This window comes from Salvelinus fontinalis, chromosome 28, assembly GCF_029448725.1.
Source record: "Salvelinus fontinalis isolate EN_2023a chromosome 28, ASM2944872v1, whole genome shotgun sequence".
Lineage (NCBI taxonomy): Eukaryota > Metazoa > Chordata > Actinopteri > Salmoniformes > Salmonidae > Salvelinus > Salvelinus fontinalis.
In genome coordinates this window covers 15461411-15482539 of record NC_074692.1, presented here as the reverse complement: position 1 = coordinate 15482539, position 21129 = coordinate 15461411, and the positions used below count along the sequence as shown (strand labels likewise).

At 42.2% G+C, this 21129-nt stretch overlaps 2 protein-coding genes across 3 annotated transcripts in view; both read left to right on the top strand.

The window, feature by feature from the left end:
• The first annotated feature begins 3680 nt into the window (after positions 1–3680).
• LOC129826256 (transmembrane protein 230-like) lies at positions 3681–5251 on the top strand. The gene is made up of 3 exons (XM_055886783.1): positions 3681–4120; positions 4411–4533; positions 4677–5251. The coding sequence occupies exons 1-3, from the start codon at positions 4025–4027 to the stop codon at positions 4815–4817; spliced, it is 360 nt and encodes a 119-aa protein (XP_055742758.1). The 5' UTR covers positions 3681–4024; the 3' UTR covers positions 4818–5251.
• Positions 5252–5544: 293 nt separating this feature from the next.
• The window catches only part of LOC129826254 (protein turtle homolog A-like), a 36878-nt gene continuing 21293 nt past the window's right edge, over positions 5545–21129 (top strand). For both annotated transcript variants that reach the window (XM_055886782.1, XM_055886781.1), the window contains exons 1-3: positions 5545–6872; positions 13956–14051; positions 17610–17816. In XM_055886782.1, the coding sequence (XP_055742757.1) occupies positions 13991–14051; positions 17610–17816 (268 nt within the window). In that variant the 5' untranslated portion in view covers positions 5545–6872; positions 13956–13990. The remainder of the gene's footprint in view (positions 6873–13955; positions 14052–17609; positions 17817–21129) is intronic.

Here is a 21129-nt window from a genome sequence, read left to right as displayed (position 1 = left end):
TTTTCGGGCCGTGTTCCACCACCCTCCAGAGGGCCGAGCGGCGAGTGAACGACTGTTTCATCTCAGACAGGAGACGAGGAGCACGCAGGACTTCGTGTTGGAGTTCCGGACCTTGGCCGCTGGTGCGGGGTGGAACGACAGGGCCCTGATGGACCACTACCGGTGCAGCCTCCGGGAGGACGTCCGCAGGGAGCTAGCTTGTCGGGACACCACACTCTCCCTCGACGAACTCATAGACTTGTCAATCCGGCTGGACAACCTACTAGCTGCCCGCGGGCGTTCAGAAGGGGTCCTGTCAGTTCCACCTCCCAGCCCTCCTGCCCCAACTCCGATGGAGTTAGGGGGGGCTGCATCAAGGGGGACCGGAGGAGGAGGCTCCTCCTGCACCTGCTGTGGTCGGAGAGGACTCACGGCCCTACAGACTTCGGAGGCCCTATTTACCCACGTCTTCCGGCACTACGGGGTGCCGGAGGACATCATTTCTGATCGAGGTCCCCAGTTCACGTCCCGAGTTTGGAGGGCATTTATGGAGCGTCTGGGGGTCTCGGTCAGACTGACCTCTGGTTATCACCCCGAGAGTAATGCGCAGGTGGATAGTGAACCAGGAAGTGGGTAGGTTTCTGCGGTCGTATTGCCAGGACCGGCCAGGAGAATGGGCGAGGTACGTCCCATGAGCGGAAGTGGCACATAACTCACTCTGCCACTCCTCCACGAACATGTCGCCATTCCAATGCGTGCTGGGCTACCAGCCGGTCCTGGCTCCGTGGCATCAGAGTCAGACCGAAGCTCCTGCGGTGGAAGAGTGGGTGCAGTGCTCTAAGGAGACCTGGAGGGCAGTCCAGGAATCTCTCAAGCAAGCTAGTGGACGGCAGAAGAAGAGCGCTGACCGCCACCACAGTGAGGCCCCTGTGTTCGCACCAGGGGACAGGTTCTGGCTCTCAACCTGAAACCTGCCCCTCCGCCTGCCCTACCGGAAGCTGGGGCCACAGTGTGTGGGGCCATTTAAAGTCCTGAGGAGGATAAACGAGGTGTGTTATAGATTACAACTCCCCTCTTACTATCGTATTTACCCCTCATTTCATGTGTCTCTCCTCAGGCTGGTGGTATCTGGTCCCCTTCAGGAAGGTGAGGTGCCGGAGGTCCCTCCTCCCCCTCTGGACATCGAGGGGTCCCCGGCATACACAGTACGTGCTGTTCTGGACTAGAGACGCCGGGTGAGGGGCCTGCAATACCTCGTGGGCTGGGAGGGGTATGGTCCGGAGGAGAGGTGCTGGGTACCGGTGGGGGACATTTTGGATCCATCACTACTACGGGATTTCCATCGCCTCCATCCGGATCGCCCTGCGCCTCGCCCTCCGGGTCGCGCGACAGGAGGGGGGTACTGTCACGAATCCCGCCAAAGGTGGTTCCTCTTCCTGTTCGGGCGGCGCTCGGCGGTCATCGTCACCGGTCTACTAGCTGCCACCGATCCCCTTTTCTGTTTCAGTTAGTTTTGTCTGATTTGTTACACCTGTTCCTTGTTTGGGTTTTGATTTGGGCTATTTAAACCAGGTATGCCCGCCTGCTTTTGTGCGGGCTTGTATTTCTGTTCATGTGGTGTGTTTCGTGTGTACTATTTTCTCTGGTTGGTCCTGTTTTTGGACTGATTTAAAGTGATGCGCCTTAGTGTTTGGCGTTACCGTTACTTTTAGTTCTGGATTAAAAGATCACGATTGAACTACCTCTGCTCTCTGCTCCTGATTCCTCCACCCACTACTCCTCGAAGCCGTTACAAAACTGTCTGGGAGGTAGGAGTATTTGTAGATGAACGTGCATAGTTGGCGTACATTAATGTTGTAAATAGACAAGTTTCTTAAACAAAGGTGCAGATGGAGCCAGGTAATTAGAGGAGGTGGCTAGTCTTGCAAATGTATTTTGTATGATGAGTAATTTGTGTAGGTACGAGGTATATGTACTGGCCCAGACAATATTATAGTAAATGAGATATGGGTCAATTAAGCTATAGTATAGAGTTAGGACACAAGCCTGATGAACCAAACCACTAATCTTTCTGATGATACCAACAGATTTCATCACTTTGCTACAGACAAATTGAATATGATCTTTCCAGGATAACTTTTCATCAATTAGAACTCAGAGGAATCTGGTGGATGTGACTTGTTCCATTTCATTCCCACCAATTGAAATTCGGGCTCTTTTTTAAAAAAAACAACACTATTTCTTATTCTTACTAGTGAATACAATAAAGTTGCATTTTTGTAACATTTAAAGACTATTTGTTTATCTGGAACCATTCGGAAAATGTGGCCTTACCTGAGTTTGCTTCATTAATTAGTGAATCAAAATTATTGTGTGATAAAATCAAATTGGTATCCTCAGCAAAGAGAATGTGAAGTACGATAGAAGACACAGCAGCAAGGTCATTGATATAGATTAGGAATAACAAAGGCCCAATTATAACCCGGTGGCACACAACATGATATCTTGGCCCTGGTAGATGCACAGTTATTTGCATAAACAAATTGTTCTCTATCATGAACATAACTATATAACCAATTAAATGTATAATCATGAAAAACGTAATAATATTTAATATAATAATATTTCATGATCAACCGTGTCAAACTCTTTGGATAAATCTAAAAAGATGCCAAGAGCGTATTCATTGTTGTTAACGACTAAAGATTTTATTCACAAGTTTCAGTAGTTTTTACGGAAACCATATTGGTGCTCATATAGAATGCAGTGTTGATTTAAATATTTCAACACACCAATTTTTCTAGTCCTAAAATTGGCCAATCATTTGTAAAAGATCTTGGATTCCCAGATTTATAGAGGGGGATAACTTTGGCAATTTTCAAATCTTCAGGAACAATACATTATTTTATAGATTTGGTGGAGATATACGAGGAAGACACTGATTTCACCAAAGAGTAACCAATCTCATCATGACCTGCTGCTGATATCTTTAAGTTAGCAATTACCTCCATTACCTACATCCACTACATCAGGAGGATCAAACTGAAGCAGAGAAGGGAAATGCCACTTAACGTAATCCAAGGGATTTCCATCAGTTTTCTAAATATTCTTTGACAAAGAGGAACTCACACGCTCAAAAAAGTTATTAAATGCACATGAAATAACATCAGGACCACTATAGCCACTATAGGGACTCGTAGGTGAATGCGGCCTCTTTATCGCTCTGTAATTTAAGATTAATTTAAGAACTAAATCTACAATCTACCTGAAATAGTCCTTATGGTGACATCCAGGTCAAATCCTTATTTTATGCCACATACAAAGACTAATAAACAGCACTACCCTGGGCGGTAAGAGTGAGAGCTCCTCTCTCCTAGCTCCAGAGGAACAGTAGGTTTGCCGGTGAGGATCACAAGATATAGCCTATATAGCCTACATTTTTGTGATCCACTTGAGTGGTACCAAATTGTTTTTCAGCTGTGATACGGCAGCGCCCCTTAGTGGTAGCTTACTTCCAATACACTTTAGGGACCTGGAATGTATTCATTCTGCCCATTCTGATGCAAAACGTTTCTCATACGAAAGCAAATGGAATTCGTCTAATATAAACTTTCATTTAGCTCTGTTTTGCTTCGTTTGGTTCTTAAACGGTAAACGATTTCCGTAATGAATACACCTCTCTTATGTGGAGAAAAGAAACGCGCATTGCGCAGGCGTTGTACAGACGAAACAACGGAAGAGGTCACTTCAGCATGAGTAGCTAGGTGGACTACAGACCATCGTTTTGATTTCTACAGAATTAGGCTACCTCTCTTTTTAACTTCTTATCTGAAACGGCGGTACCATTCTTTCTATTTACACTTGGTTGCAACGTAGGCTACAGTAGGCTAATTATCGAGAGAAGCAACATTGTAGCTGACAAGGCGGGCGCCATCAGTGTAGCATTTCTCAATAGGAAAGGATACAATCGGCTGCCAATATAACAGAACAATGCAACATTTTTAAGCAAGAGTGATACTTTTGTTTCCTGTAATTTAAAGCAAAGATGACAGCTCGCAACAGTGTAACACATGGAATACCCAACACTAATGTCAGGTACTCCAAATTAGCCAGTGATGATGACGGCTACATTGACCTGCAGGTAAGGGCTTGAGTGCTAGAATGGGCCTGGTAGGGTTGAAATGGATTTCTCGAATCTATAGGCCATTTGAAATGAACTGCCCATGGCAATTATGGGAATCTATCATCATCATCATTATGTAACTATAGACATAGTACAATATCGTTATTGCGTCAATCAACCCTGTATATGGAATAATGTTGTAATATCAGTATTGGAAAAAAGCTTTTTGGATGGTTTGGTGAAACACAAATTACAAAATGTTTGATATTCTGTAGTATGTTGTTATTAAGTAATGTTTATCCCCCCAGTTCAAAAAGAGCCCACCCAAGGTCCCATACAAAGCCATTGCACTGGCCACTGGCCTCTTCTTGATTGGCTCTCTGTTAATCACCATTGGAGCCCTCCTATTGGCAGGATACTTTGAAGTCACAGTGAGTATGACAATTAAGTCTATTTGTACATTCCTGTCATGTTTTACAACAAATACATTTTCACACAGTTAACTTTGACACATTCTAATGTGTTCCTTAGAAAATCTATAAAATATTGATATATCTGTCTTCTTTCGTTTCAGCATGCTGACCGGACTGTGCCTGTTCTCATCATTGGAATCCTGGTTTTCCTTCCTGGATTCTATCACCTGCGGATAGCTTACTATGCATCAAAGGGCTACCGTGGTTACTCCTATGATGATATACCAGATTTTGATGACTGAGCCACTCTTAACAGAGTCATGTGTTATTTTGATATAGTGTTGTTGAATCCAGTAATAAGACGGGGATCTAGGTTAGTCCTAAAGCAGATGTCCTTTCATGTTTATGTTAATCATAGAATGTCTTAACTTTTTGTTCTTTGACTGAATTACCACCATAGTTCATTATGATTGATTACTATATTTAGTTTAGATATGTTTGTGTTATTGTTTCTAACAAAGAACATGTTTTTTAGTTGACGGATCAATTGGAAATGTGTTTCTAGGATGCATTTTTTTTCAACATATAAAAGAGAAGGATGTCATTTCTGTGCTGATAAAATACTTAGCTGTGCTGTGAGGGAGGCATGAGTTGAATGTATTGTCCAACTGTTAGTCCTGATCACTGTAACCATAAACAGAACCATGAGTTTGAGACATTATGGCTGAACTTGAAAGTTGACTGTTTTTCTGTTGAAATGTCACTTGTGCTTTCCTGTAGGGTTTGCTGGTAGGAGTATCTTATGCGATTAATGCCAATCCTTTGATCTCCATATGCTGTGCTGCTAGGCCTGTGAGAGTCAAGAGGGAAAAGTAGTCACACAACAATACAGAGCTCAAAGTGTCTGGTATAGATATCTACTGACTAAGTTTGAGAGGCATTGCCACTGGCAATGAAGCCAGGAGTGTATCCATATGTTGAAAAGAAAGGCAATTGTGGTTGTGCACCAGCTCAAAAAAGACTATCATAAACAACCATCTTCACTTTTGTGTCAACTCACGCCCCCATGTGGTGTTCCAAAGTTTTCTCAGCGGGAAAAAACAAACCCAATATTCTACCGACAACCATTGATGTTGTCTGAACCAAATGTTTCTAAAATGTAAGATCTGTGTTTCTTTGAGAGCTATTATTTGACATATTTGGGTAAATGATGCTACTGGTAGTGTAGATGAAGTTTTGCCGAAATCGAGCATGTAGGGCGTTGCCACTAAGGTAACCTCATCAGGCTATTGCGCACAGGCTATTCTGTGTTTGGGAACGAGATTACCACTAAATGAGGGTCTTTAGGACCAGTTTACCCCAACGACCTCAGACCCCAAACCATTAAAAAAATAGTTGTTGGAGGGACATCTATTCATATAGGAAAACTATCCCACCCATATTGATTTAAAAAAAAAAGTGATGTTGTGAAGGCATTTTGTTGTAACTTTGTGGGCCAAAGTATTTCCCCCTGTAATAAAGCCGTTATTGATCATTGCATCACGGAAAGAGACATGAGAAAAACAGAAGCAAGACATTTTGGATTAAATTTGGACCTTTATTAAAAATGTATGACTGGGGGCATAGGCAACATTACATTGTCATTGTTTATGGACGTGTCCCGTTGTATAGCATGTCTCTTTTGTTAGGGTCTCCAAAAAGTCCTCTCCCACGGAAAAGCGCTTTTGTCTGGAGCGCTCAAACGGAGTGCATATCTTAGGGAGGAGGAGGGAGATACGAGGAAGGGTAAGAAACCGCGAGGAACGTGGTGCATGAATAGACGACTATACTCTTACACGTTCTCGGTCATTGTAGGGTAGAACTGAGAGGTGCACATCATTTGGGGATTTTTTTGAGCAACGCATTACTTAAATAAATGTGCTTAATGGATTCAGATAGTTTTTTTCTACTGCTCCTTTTTACTACACTTTGGATAACTTTGGACAAAGCTGCAAGAAGGAGAAAAATTGAAATATGCTCCGAAACTTTCAAATGATTATAAACGAATCTAGGCACTCCTTAAATTTTTCTCTGTCGTTATATTGGATTTAATGACTTAGAATAGAATGAAATACTGCTACAGCTACATCTAAACGGAGCTTTTCCTATCTTCACTCTTGTTGAGTCAGCACCTATCAGGGGCTCGTGAAAGACAGTTTCACGCTGTTATAAAATATGCGAACACCTGCATTTTTAAGTCAAACGTATCAAACTTTAGAATAACCAATGAAAGCCTATATACGTCAACTGCTGAAAAAAGCAAAGGACCCGATGGACTGATTGTATTCTGGTCAACTCAGAGAAGTGCCTCAAGCAAGGTAAATCGACGCCGCCACATTCTACATGTGAATAACAGTTTATGTGAGTTACACATGTGTTCCACTTTTATTGCAAATGTACATTCACTTATAATAGAATATACTTTTTTTTCACAAACACACATTTCCTCACCCTTTTTTTAGTCTAGACAAAGATTCCGTTGTAGCTTTCTACTTTTGTCTCAAGTAGCCTATTCAACCTACAGTTAAAACAGTCTGACAAGCAGACTATTCCCTGAAGTGCATTGTGTTGATGTCCGTTCTTGTTGATCATTTTGCTCTAGACATGTTGCTTTATGATTACAGGTTGAGGTGTGATTTATTTAGCGTGCGTTAGCTTTTAAGTGTAGGTTTGGAACAAGGTAGAATATTCATAGCCTTTCGTGAAATTAAGATTAATTAATGCATTAAATGAATGCATACTGAGAACAATGTTCAATCACAGCAGAATGGTCATTTTGTATTCAGGTTGGGTCCCTTCCCAGTCCATGTCAGACAATAGAGGCACCTGTTTTTGTTGTTGTTGCCTGATATGGAGACTGACATGGGGCATCCTTGTAAACAAACCATCTAGTTACTCTAAAATAACAATGACTTTCAGATTTATTTTCTGATATATGATGTTATTCCTATTCTTGATTTATTTACTGCATTCAGATATCAGCCTTGATGCCACATATTATATTTTTTCTTTATGTTTGAAAACTGATCAATGAAAACAGCATCTGCTACTAAACCCTCCCATCCCCCAATGTGGATAAAGGCAAAAACCCAACAGAATATGATGCATATTTGCTTACACTACTCCATAATGAGTCACCAGTTCAATCCACACTTGGCTATTGAGACTGACTTCAATCTGAAAGACCATGTATTGTGTCTTTCAGTTCTTCTGTTTGATATGTTTATGAATTACTTATACTGGATATCCTCACTTGAACTGTGGCAATTCATGAGTCATGACACAAGGGCATCATTGATGCTAAATAGTTCAGTTATCTACCATGGCACTTATTTCATGATATAGTAAAGTGTCCATTGTATCAGTGATGTTTTTTTATTGCTGATTTTGTAGATTTTAATTGCTTACTCAGGTGACCAAAGTCCAACTGTAAAGCTCAGTTCATCCATGGGCCTTAGTGATTTACCGGACTCTGTGGTTCTATGTTCTGCACAGTTGAGGCTCCTCAGAGGAGGAAGGGGAGGACCATCCTCTTCAGTGAATTTCATAAAAATAAAAATAGTGAAACATAAAAAAAGTTATCATTTTTTAGATAAAACTGTACTGACTATATTCACATCAACAAATATGTGATTAAAACACAGTTTTGCAATGAAGGTCCACAGTAGCATCAACAACACCCTCTAGGGTAGCACAATGGTGTAGCCAGAGGACAGCTATTTTCCGTCCTCCACTGGGTACATTGACTTCAATACAAGAAATTATGACAACTTCGAGAGGACGTCCTCCTACCTATTAGAGCTCTTGCAGTATGAACTAACATGTTGTCCATCCAATGAAAGGATCCGAGAATTCATCTATTACTGAAAGCATAAGCTACAGCTAGCATTGCAGTGCATAAAATGTTGTGAGTAGTTGACTCAAAGAGAGAAAGGACAATAGTTGAACAGTTTTGAAAATAAAAAATCTTCAAAAATGAAGGAGAAGCAGCAGAGAGAGAGAGAGAGATAACTATATTTTGTTGTATTTTAGCTTTTTAGTTTACCTTTCACTTATGTAGCTAATGCAGCTAATTTAGCCTACTCAACAAGCTGACTCAAACAGAGAGGAATGCTACTTAATGTTAGCTAGCTGGCTAAAGATATCCAACACAGCAACTCTTCCAAGTCAAGGTAAGTGTTCAGTTTTATTAATTCATTACCACTGGGGCCCGGTGTAACTGCTGTACGGGTGATCAGGGGTGTATTTATTCCACCGATTCTGTTGCAAAACATTTATTAAAATGGAACCAAACAGAATTTGTCCAATAGAAACTCTGTTTTAGTTGCAAAAGGAACGTTATTATTTAGCATCGAGGTGTAATAAAGCAAGTTTTTGCTTCTTGCACGGATTTGATACAAAACCGCTTAGAGTTTTGAGGGAAAACCTAAAGGAGATTAGAAAAAGGGAGCAAATAAAGACCTATTCAGCTGAATGCAGTGTAAAAGGCACCATTGTATAGACATGGACATTTCAATCTGCAGTGTTGTTGGAAACTATGAATGTGTTTCTCAGTCGTAGATGGTAAGAGTTGACTTGGTGAGGTATAAATGAACCTCCAGAACCAAATGGGTTCTTTAGTGTTATTTTAGCTTTCTTTCGATCAACCAATACATTAGGGCAGCATCTCACTTTTGTCTCTCTCCTTCTTCTAACAAGGCCAATGTGGTTATTGCGTGTGAAGTATTCTAGCTCAGGTGCAGCAATCAGCTATCTATGCCTTGAGACACTTCATTTCACATCAATGCAGTGGTTGACCCTAAATGAAGGTTTGCATGGCCACCAGAGGTCATGGGGTGGGGCAAGCTACTCTAAAGGGCTGGTTGAATTAATGGAGGATGTCAGTACACAAGATGTAGAGGGTGTATCAGAGGGAGTTTGGATATGAAAAAAATAATAATAATCCAATTCACACATGCGTACAGTACAATACACACAAATATAAGCACCAACCAAATTATTATTATTATTATTAATAATGGGTCTCAATGATGACAGACGTATCCATCTCTTCTCTCTCCCCACTACACTAAGTTACACCTTGAAAGAAGAGTTTGGTCTCTATACTCGCTAATTTGGTCAGTAAAATGTTGATTGTTGGTCTTAATCCCTTCCTTTTATGAAGTAATCTGGTGGGATGTGCAGTGGATGAATTCTTTATTTGTTTATGATTTACTAGTAGGTGTGTTCTTTCTTTGCACCTGCAATAGGGCCATCAGTTCCCCCATCAAACCCAGCAGGCCTGTTCTGAGGCCATGGCCCAAGCAGGATTAACCAGGATTACTAAGAAAGTAATACAGCTGCTTATCAGGTCCGTCTCTATCACCAACATCACAGATGGGCCTTGGCCGCTAGGCCGATAGGATATTCTTAGTATGTATTACCAAGTGTGTGAACGTAGAGAGTTAGTCAGATGGATAGTGTCGTGTTCGATTGTTATGAGTTTGATGTACACATTTGCGGTTTTGTCTGGGTGCGAATTCGGCAAAACTTTTTTGGGGGTGGTGGGGTTTACTCTCAGTGGGCTTACTACTGGCCTGGCCTGGCCTGGGGGGATAATTTCCCTCCATGTTTTCACCTCTTTACCTCTTAATGCAGGGCTCTTCAAACTGTGCTGCATCCTACCTGTGAGATCCAGCTCAGCCCTGTCTGTCATTTGCTCCCTTAGCGCTACTGTAAATTTGTGCCATACACGCTGTGCCAAATTTAGATGGGATAAACCATCCATGTTATTTATAATGCCATCAAAATGGCAAGCATCCCTGTAAACAGAACAATCTGGCAGGTTATGGTACAGTATTTGCTGACAACTGTTTACTGAGGAGAAGACAACAGTCTTGATAGATTATGGATTTATGTATGATGGCTCTCTCACAGGGCATGGATGGAAGGTTTGGTATGGTATGGTACATTTGTCAGTTAGATCAATGGCTGTCACTCTGCTATGGCAAGCAGTGCTTAATAAACATTCCCCAACTGTTTGTAAAAGCATATACAGGACAGCATGCTGCTGACAGATGCCCTTTATCTTTGATTTCTAATTCGATTACACTATTAAGGTTGGGAGCAGCAGTACTGGATTAGACTAGGTGTTCACAAGGCTGCAGTCCAAAGTCATTTGTCTCATTGAAGCCCAGTAAGAGATGCAACTATTCTTAAAGGTGCAATATGCAGAAATCGCTCCGCCATTTCCTGGTTGGCCTAATTTCAGTTTAAGTGGCAAAACAAGCAGTCATCGTGTAGAGAATAATGATAATAATAATAATAATAATAATAATACCATCTAAACTGCTCGGACGAATATTTTCCATTTCAGCTGTTTGAACTTAAGAACGGGAGCACATAGAACAGATCTACCACTTCTTAAACTTGCTTTCAATGGGAATGACAGGTCTCTAACTCACATTTCACGGGTCGCCCAAAAAATTTCATATTGCAGCTTTAACAGGTTTGAAAGTCTTTACACTGTCATTTCAAAGTAAAATGTCTTCTGTGTAAGTGTGTATTAGTCTACTGCATTGATTGCCAGACGTATGGGAGAAAAGGCCCAGACTATTTGAGTGTCTGAGGTTGTGTATCGGTTGTGTACTGACAGAACAGTCTTACTCAGTATGACAGAACGGTCCGGATCTCCCTCAATGGCTTCTTTTGTGTGACTTAGACACTTATGTAACGTCTCCGTGTTCCCCTCAGATACCCTCAGGCTCAGCTCCCCTCACTTCCTAACCCGCATCTGCTCCATGTACAGTTGATCCTGGCAGAGCTGCATTTGTCTGCTGTTCAGGACTGTATAAGAGGGGCTTAGCTACAACTCCCAACCCTGTAAACTAAAGCCAGGTTTTAGTCAAATAAACTTAAATGATTGTTGGGCAATATTAACATAATCCAATAATTCATAATAATTGACTTGGTGTATTTGTATGCAACCAGCAACTTTTTCATTGAAGAAGCAAAATCAGAACCCTCCTTGAGCAGCTCCCATAATTGCAATGATTTCTCTTGACAATATGCTTTTAGAAAGAACACTGAGTCCTCTCATTCGTTTGAAGATAGAGAGATAATCATTCTAAAGGCACCCAATTTGCTTTTCCTTTATGAGATTAAAGGCACTTTGATATGATGCTTTGTGTACTGTGCATCTCCAAGCTCTGTCATTTAACATGTATACTATCAGTGACCTATGCAACCCCTCCTTACTACGTATGATGTAGCATCTTGTAGGCCTCCTCTGTTTGCATTTAATTAAATGACTTCCTGCCCTGGGAAACAGGTCATACCTGAAGCCACATAATAGTGGTGGGTGCTGTACTCTGTCTCTCCTGTCTACACCTATAGACCTGGAACCCTACAGGCTCTCTCTGCAGGGTTTGTAGTCTGGCTCTCCCCTCTCAACTGCCCTGTCAAAGCACCAACTATAAGGCTGGAGAAACTCTAAAGAATTTGACAGGTGATATAAGTACCTATAGGTGATAAGCATGTATAAAGAGCTATCCAAAATAAACATTTTAGCAGTTAAATGAGGTTTCCCTCAATAGCAGCAACATAACATGAGAGGGGGTTGGTTGGCTGGGTGCTCGATTGGATGCCATGTGGCTGAATGATGAAAACTGTTACCTAGGAAGACTATTTCTACCTCAGAGAATGATGCAGTGCTGTGCAATCAGCTCCAGTGACAAGTAATAGTGTGTTTCTGTCACTTTGCAGGGATGATGACACAATAGCTAGTGCAGTAGGGGGAAAAAACTGAATGGGATGGGCATTGTTCGATTTAATTTGGCATTTCAGGCGTAAGACAGGAACGAGAGGACATCATTATTCCTTCCATCTCTATCCTGTCAGAGCAAGTTATAGGTATCATGTATGCCTGTGAAACAATTTCTGTTGCTCCTTTTCCATTCAGAGAGGAGCGACTTTTGTTTTGGTTATGACATAGCCCATGTTGCCATTTCTGCTACTCTCATATAATAACATCATTGTTGCCTTGCCACCAAATCAGTGATAAATATCACACTGATTAAACCAACTCAGGACAGATGCCATGGCTAATTCCCAACAGGACTAAAGAGTCCCGCTGAGTCCCATACCCTTATCAGACAAGTGCAGAGGATAACAATATCCCTAACCTATTCTTCCCAGATCTGTTTACTATGTCAGGTTACTACTATGAAACCAAATGGGTCACGTGAGTTGAGTTGGCATATCTGTTGCTATTACACTTCCTAGCTTTCTAAAAATAGCCTCCTTATATTAGTGTAATTAACTTACACTAGTGATAAGCTGGTATTAGTGACTCTGAATTACGTGTGTGGGAGGATACAGTGAATATGTGTGTGTGGAGGAAAGGTGAAAGCTTAAACTGTAGATGATTTTAAGCTGTATGCTGCTACTTTAACACATCATGGGCCAGACAATGCAACACAGATTCAGTTTTCAGAGCTTTATTGACCCTTTGCATTGTCAGGCTCCATCCATTCTTCTTTCTAGGAAGTGGATTATTGAGCAGTCTGGTTACAGTAATATTCAGTTCACATTCAGTGGGTCGGTGCAATAATGCACAATGTCAGAGATAGAAATGACATTCATGGAATTTACAGGGCTCTCTTCTCGAATACTGTGAATGTTTTTCAAATATATTGAAACACAAGAGTAAATATGAATTGAAAGTGCATTGACCATTAGACTGGGGTTGGGATGACGAGATAAGCAGAGATGTCCCTGATGTTTTCCTCTTGCATGTGTCACCTGTCTAAAGCTGTTAGCCCAGTTAGCATGAGACAAGACCTACAGTATGAGCTGGACCAATCACAGGCAGAAGGTTCATCTTTTTGACCATATCAGTGACAGGGACACCCACAGGTCTGTCTAATGGTGATACACACAAACTCACACACACACACACACACACACACACACACACACACACACACACACACACACACACACACACACACACACACACACACACACACACACACACACACACACACACACACACACACACACACACACACACACACACACATACACACACACACACACACACATCAATATATTTTCACTCCCAAAGCTAGTTTGAATAAGCACGTTTCCCTTAATCCAAATCCAAATCATAAAACAGACATACAATTTTGCAGTGGGCAAAGACTTTTTACAGAATACAGTTAGTTATCAAGCCGTCAACAGACTGGAATACAGTTTGAAGTAGGGATTATGAAATACTTTAGGGTTGATGTTAACTTGGAGGATTACCTTGGTCTTGTCTGATGCCAGATGCAGTGGGAATGTCCTTGTACAGTATTGAAGGCTGTGTGTTACTTTATGTCAGAGGTTTGATTTGAATGTGTGTGTTTCTGTGTTTTCAGGTTGGGAGATATGTAAAGCAGTGTGAGGGACGGCGATGGGATTGGAGAGGCTGTGGCTTCTGGGTGTCACCACTGCTGTTGCCCTCTGTCTGCTGCGTAAGTATAATACTGCACAGTGCATTTGCTATGCTCATAACATTTTATTGGTTTCTCTCCTTACACCTGCCTTGCTCTCCTAGCTACCCAAGTAATTCACTTCATACATTTCTATTACAATGGTACATCAATATAGTGAAGTTATGTACTGTAAATCATATAAAATGTGCCTCTCGAGAAATCCTCTCATTCAATTCTCTATCTGCCTCTCACCATTTCTGTCTCTCTTCATCCTTTTCCACCCTTAATTACCAATATATTTTCCTCTGGAGTTTATACCACTCTCTTTACATTCCTTGTTTACATGGACGCTTAAGTAATGGCAAAGAGTCCAAGGCCTTGGCTCTCATGTACTGGTTGGAGGACGTTTCTGAATGCACTCCCTAGAACATATGATTCAAAGCATCATACTGATAAGTCTCTGACATCAGCCACTATGTACACGTGACATAGATTGGGGAAAGTGATGAGGAGGGGGTCGGGGGTCTAGACACAAGTGTGTACAAGGGAATGGGGTGAAATCCTAATGTACAAAATAAATCTGATGGTGCGGATTTAGATTAATCTGGGATTTATACTGGTCCCATCCAAAAAGCATGCTTCTAGGGGGAGGGGAGTTTAGTGGAGCGAGGCCATGTGTGGACCCCAGGGGGTTGTGGATCGGGAGGGAGGGGTGAGGGGCCTGCTGCCCTACCATCTATCAGGGAGTGTCCCCTTTTGAGCAAAGCACTGCCGCAACGCGTTATATTTTACAGAGAACAGTGCAGCAGAAGCGAACTCCTTCCACTACTCTTTTGTCCGCGTGAGGCATACAATGCCTTGAATTTCCCTGGGAAGCTGTGAAGCGAGCTGTAGCCAATTGCGTGATTGTGTTTATGAGTCTGTTATTAAAGAATGTGAAGCAATGTTTATGTTTACTGATTTTCATTTAAGTCACGTATGAATATAAATATTGTATATGCATTCGTTCATATGGGCAGAAAATTGTATATAAATTAATTCATATGGTTATGTAAAGGCTGAAGGCTAAAAACAGCCTATACTATATCTAGGTATTTTTCTAGTTTCTACAATGTGTTTTTGTGTTTTTTTAAAGACTGCACTGGCGATTTTAGCATGGCAATCTTGGTGGGGCAAAAACATTTTTAGGTGGGATGCATGCCAGCAAATCCATTACACATCACAACACTAAACATTACATTAATTGCACTTTAACAGTGAAAAACGGTGCCCACAAACTGTTAGGGCCTACATAAAGCTGTCCCAACGGCAGTCCCAACACCTGACCACTGCTACACCTGGCTATCAGCGGAGCCTTGTCTGGCAGCGAAACAGTTCATTCAGCCTCATTTACTGCCTTTAAAAAAACATAGCTGATATGGCTGACTTGCTTAAACAAATGTGGTTTCTACTGACAATTGAGATGTACAAGCTATGGCATAAGGGGACGACAAGAGGATAAGAGGAAATGTGTCCCCATGAGTGATAGAACACTGATTGCGCCGTATTTTCTGCTGGCTTGCCCCACCACCACAGAAAGCACTGAGCTGGGCTGAAACACCTGCATTTTGGAGCTGCCTTACTGAAGAAAACAGAAAGAGACCATGTTTGTACAAGGCTTTTGTATGCGGCTTAAATACATACATTTTTGACATTGTTTGCAAACTGACATGTGACACGTATTAATGCCAAAATAACATGCAAAACAGAAATGCCCCCCCCCCCCCCCCCCCCCCCCCCCCAAAAATGTTTGTTTGCTGCTTTTTTTGCAAAAGATTTTGGGCTCAAAACATGCTCTGCCCCACCTGCCCTGAATGACGGGTCGCCATTGAAAGAATATATTTTCTCCCCAAATAAGCTCAAACCGTGTGTACCACGGTCCGCAACCTGGTCGGTTTCTTCCTGGGTCTCCAGGCTTCTCTCCTTGAGGCCGTTCATCACCTTTCGGATCCGAATCCGAGCATTGTCTGGGATATAGTTGTGTTCTCCAGTTAAATTGGAGATAACCCATCAACACCTAGTCCACTGTGCACAATTGTGTAGGCCTATTGCTATTGCCCAACAGCCAACGGTATTTTCCTTACCATTATTCAGGACATACAACAAATGAGTCGCCTAGTGGGCTTATTAACAAAATGAACTGGTTATGACATTTCATGACAAAGAGGTATTACATCATATTCCTAGATCTATGGTGTTGTTAGACCCAATGTGTCTTTCCTTACTGATGACAATGAATGAATGACGGGCGATCGAATTGTGCATGTGACTTGATGGAATTTGAATTATGTGAAGTGCCTAATGATAATGATAATGATGGTGTGAGCCCAGTAACAGATTGACTGCAGTCCCTTTAATCATACAGTCATACATTGAGTCTCTAAAACCACACTGTTTACATTTCTATAGTCATGTGACAAATACTAAATTTTTATTGAAAAATATGTTGGCCTTTTACTAGATTCTTATATTTTTGCATGGACTGAATATTTCCATAACTGATCAAATGTCCGTAGGCTATAGGCTTATAGGCAAGCCTAATATTCTGCCCATATTAGCACATTTATTTTAGGCCATAGCCTAAAAAAATAGCCAAACATGATTTAATGAAAAGCAGCGAACAGACACAACATTGTTTCACATTCTTTAATAACAGACTCAAACACAAACACGCAATTGGCTACTGCTCTTTCACAGCTGTTTCCCGCCCAAGTACAGGGAAACTCAGCATATTGTACAATGCATACATTGACTGCGCAGAGGGGTCTATAGTCTATGTAGTGTTGTACCTTCGCTGTCGTGTTTTGCTCGATATAAAGACTACAGGTAAGCCCTTTAAGATTAGTACTTAATCACCAGGCTAAACGAGGTGCAGAGACAACACAACACAGGCCCTGGCCCAAGTGTCATTAATGAGATTGCAGCATGTCTACAGAGCCGGTTGCAGCCTAGTGATCTTGTCACCAAATGGAGTACCATTGTTTTACATGTCCTCTGTGTGCCTGTTTTAAACAGAGCATACTCTGGAGATTTTCAGGCTGGCATCCAACTCATAAATATTTATTCACATTTAAATGTGTGTTTATGCTATCTACTCTAGTCTCTTTCCCCTTTGGCCTACTGCTTGTTATTTTCTCAATCTCCTTACAGTTTTTCTCTATCCATGCCTTTTGGTTATAGCCCTGTTTCTCCTGTCTTTGTCCTCCCCTTCCCCCTCATGAAGCGACGCTTTTGCGGCAAAACAGTTTTATCATCAGTTCTCTGCCCTGCAAAAAATAAATGGAATATTTGCTCAATATCTTCCTGGAATGTGTAACCAGAAATTCCACTGAATGCATTTAGAAAAAAACTCAAAGTTTATCTGGTTCTGCATGACACTCAAACCTATGTGGAACAGATCCACATAGCTTATGGATGTTAAGGAGCTCTTAAATATTGATTTATGTTGTGGGTGTTGACTGTTGACCGTTCAGACATTAGCATGTTTTACTGCAGATTCACCAGTCATGCTCAGCCTTCCTCCGTGGTATTATTGTTACCTGTGTGCTTTCTCCTCAGGTACGTCCCAGGGTGTGGAGGCGGTGGTACGAGCCAGGGTTGGGGGGACTGCAGAGCTCAGTTGCAGTCTTACCCCCCCTTCTACAGGAGCCACCACCCCAAACCTGTTCCCACTGCACGTGGTGGAGTGGGTTCGCCTGGGTTACAATGTTCCCATCCTCATCAAATTCGGAGTGTACGCACCACGTGTGCATCCCAACTACAAGGGTGAGTCCTCTTGTCCTAGATCTATGTCTTAGCACTGCTTTATTTCAAATTACGCAATGCACAGGAAAGGCATTGTGGTAATTGCAGTTATACACCATGACTGAACATTTGAACCTTTTGGTTCTCACTTTCAGAGTCCTGGTGCAATTGAATCTTTTGTCCTGTTTGTTTATTGGGAGCCATTTGCCTGCACACGACAGCCCAGTGTTTTTACTGATTTTTTACAGTGCAGCGTATGGGAAAAGGACAAAGGAGAGTTTAACCTCAATTACCTAGACGCGACGATAGCAGTTGTGGTATCTCAAAGGAGTGAAGAGAAGGACCTGACAAATGTATCTGATTATATCTGAAGAGATTGCGTGCAATAAGGTTGCATTGTCTTAAAACAACTTTCAATGACCTTCCTTTCAGCCTTCCTTTCCCCTGACGAGGAACTGGCTGGGAATGTGCTTTAAGTAAAGCTGATTTGTTTTGAGTTGGGATGGGGAAGGGGGCTACACTGGTATTTTTGAATGCTGGAAGGTTTCAGTGGTGAGAATACTCCAAATAGGTAATCAATTAAGAGTCCTGTAATTAGACTGTGTGTGTGTGTGTGTGTGTGTGTGTGTTTGTGTGTGTGTGTGTTTGTGTGTGGTAGGGCAGGGCACTGGGACAGGGACTAGGCGAGGACGGAAATATGTTAGTCAGGGGGGGTGGGATGACAGGCGGGGCTGTGTGTGGATGTGTGTTTGTGTGTGTCTGTGTGTCTGTATGTGTGTGTGTGTTTATGTGAGTGCAAGTGGAGTATGGATTGAAGAGAGTGGGCTTAAATTGAGACAGGCTTGGCTGAGGTGGGGGCTGGTGGTCTGACAGTTTGTTCTTGGTATTCAGAGGAGTGACCTTGTTTAGCTGTAAGGAGGATGGATGAAGCATATGGAATATTAGAGTTCTCTTTCATTGAGTACCATAATCTAGTCATTGTCTCTCGGAGAAATAAGACAAAGGCTATGTCACCCCCACCACCCCACCCCACGTCCTCTGACAGAGCCCATGCCAATACTCCAAAATCCCATACCCTCTCATCTAGGTCACTGAACTGGCAGGAAGCTTTTCAAGTCCACCTAGAGTTCGTTTTCATTTAAAAACAATCACTAGATACATTCAGCTATCACACTGAAGATCAAATGGACCCTGGCATGCACTGGACACACACCAGACTCTGACCACTCAGGAATGGCCTGGAGAGCACTGGCCAACAGATGTCTGGCAGTCTGTCTGACCCACCCATAGATAGGCCATTAACAGTGTTATTGTTTTAGGGCTATCATGTGATGCTCCATGACCCAGAATTCATCACTGAATCTATGGGGGTAAAAACAACAGAAAAGATACAACAACAGTCTAACGGTTTATTACTTCGTTTTGAGGAGGGATATTCTCCCTCTCTGTGTGTCTGGGCTCTGCTTAACCCCTGTCTGCCTCATATCCTCTCAGCTCCCCTTCCTCTGGAGGCAGATGGCAACATGTGAAGCGTATCAGCACTGCAGATCTAATATATTCTACCCTCAAATTAAAATGTTTTGGGATTTAACCACAGCCCCACCTCACTAGACAGTATGAAACACAACCACTTCCTGGTCTTTGTCTCAAGTAGTCTATGCTCAGGGATGAACAAAAGCAACTTTTTAGTAAGGAGAAGAATTGACTCACTGTTGTTAAACCTTATTTAGAGCCTATAAGACTGTTCTGTCATCTCTGTCTCTCATGTACAATCTTGCCCTGATGCCATCCCCCAACCTAAAAATGTCACAGAATGAGAGGAAGCGTTATCTTGGATGAGGACATAATATTGGCATGCGTTTAACGTCCAGTTGTTCCGGTAGGATATCAGGTGTATTTCTGATGACAGTGAGTGCTTGAGGAGTGTTTGCTGTGTCTATGTCTGTGTCTGTGCAACAGAGTAATGTTCTTCTGTTGACCCCATTAGAAGCCAATCCCTCTGAAACACAGACAGATTACTTGTGCAGGCTGCTCTGCAAATCTCTTATTTCTGGAGGGAATCAGAAACCCTTTTGAAGGAGGCTTCCCAGTACCACATCCTTCTCCCTCTGTGTCTATTTTCTAAACATACCCTGGAGGACTGAACATCAATCACCTGACAAAACAGAGGAACAGACAAATAAATAGTGACTGAATGTGCAGTCAACTTGACTGGTGAAGTCTGTTCGAGTTGTGCTTGTTGAGGAAATGTTTAGTCCAGGCTGGCTTGTGAGTCTCCCTGCACTGGATGCCCTGTCAGAGGCACTTACTCTAAAAAAGATCAAATGTGTCCTCTCTGCTGAAGTAAATGAGAGGAGACGGTGTGTAGGGGGTAGAACGACAGCAGCAAAAAACCCAGACTCAGCCCAGCAGGCCCCCATTACTCGGTCTCAGTGTGAGCCCTAAACGCTGGGGGAGTCATAGCTTTGTTTCACCCTTATACAAATACACACATTAAAGAACCTCAATAAATTAGCCTTGTTCCACCACAAATCTTAATTGGAATTTACATTTTCATTAGTAAACATAACCCTATTTGACCACCTAAGCCAGAACATAGGTGGCAGCTGAGGCCGATCCACATGATCCAGCTGCAGCCTGCATTTCTGCTGAAACTGGACCAGGGAGACGTTTGCCAAACAGTGACACAATAAGAGAAGAACCCAGGCTGGACCCGTGGAGCTCATCAAATCAAATCAAATGTTATTTGTCACATGTGCCGAATACTACAGGTGTAAACCTTACCGTGAAATGCTTACTTTCAAGCCCTTAATTGACCAACAATGCAGTTTTAAGAAAATAGAGTTAAGAAACTATTTACTAAATAAACTAAAGTAAAAATAAAAGATCTAAAGAAGGAACACAGTAAAATAACAATAATGAGGCTATGTACAGGGGGTACCGGTACCGAGTCAGTGTACGGGGGTACAGGTTAGTCCAGGTCATTTGTACATGTAGGTTGGGGTAAAGTGAGGTTGTGGCAGGTTCTCCAGCTCTGAGGTGATCCGTCAAGACAAAGGCTCTGTCACAACGCTGTAGGTGTGTCCCATGGGATTGGGATCAGAGCAGGGGGAAGGAGATCAGGCCCAGTATTGTGCTGCCTGGGAGCTTTTGTATGAAAGCCTTCTCTCAGTCCCAAACACTTCCTGGGACGTTCTACCTTATCCCAGACCTGAGAGAAGAGAGAAGCTTTGGTTGAGCCAGGTCTCTGTTACCTACTGTTGGAAGAGTGATTTACAAGGATAGGGCCATAAGTTAAATTTAAAATGTGTGTTATTACACACCGCTGAAAGGC

Bases quoted from the DNA above. Each gene is read 5' to 3' on its own strand.
- LOC129826256 (XM_055886783.1), top strand. From the start codon at position 4,025: ATGACAGCTCGCAACAGTGTAACACATGGAATACCCAACACTAATGTC. The intron at 4,121-4,410 runs GTAAGGGCTTGA...TTATCCCCCCAG, and splicing joins ACGGCTACATTGACCTGCAG to TTCAAAAAGAGCCCACCCAA. The intron at 4,534-4,676 runs GTGAGTATGACA...CTTTCGTTTCAG, and splicing joins CAGGATACTTTGAAGTCACA to CATGCTGACCGGACTGTGCC.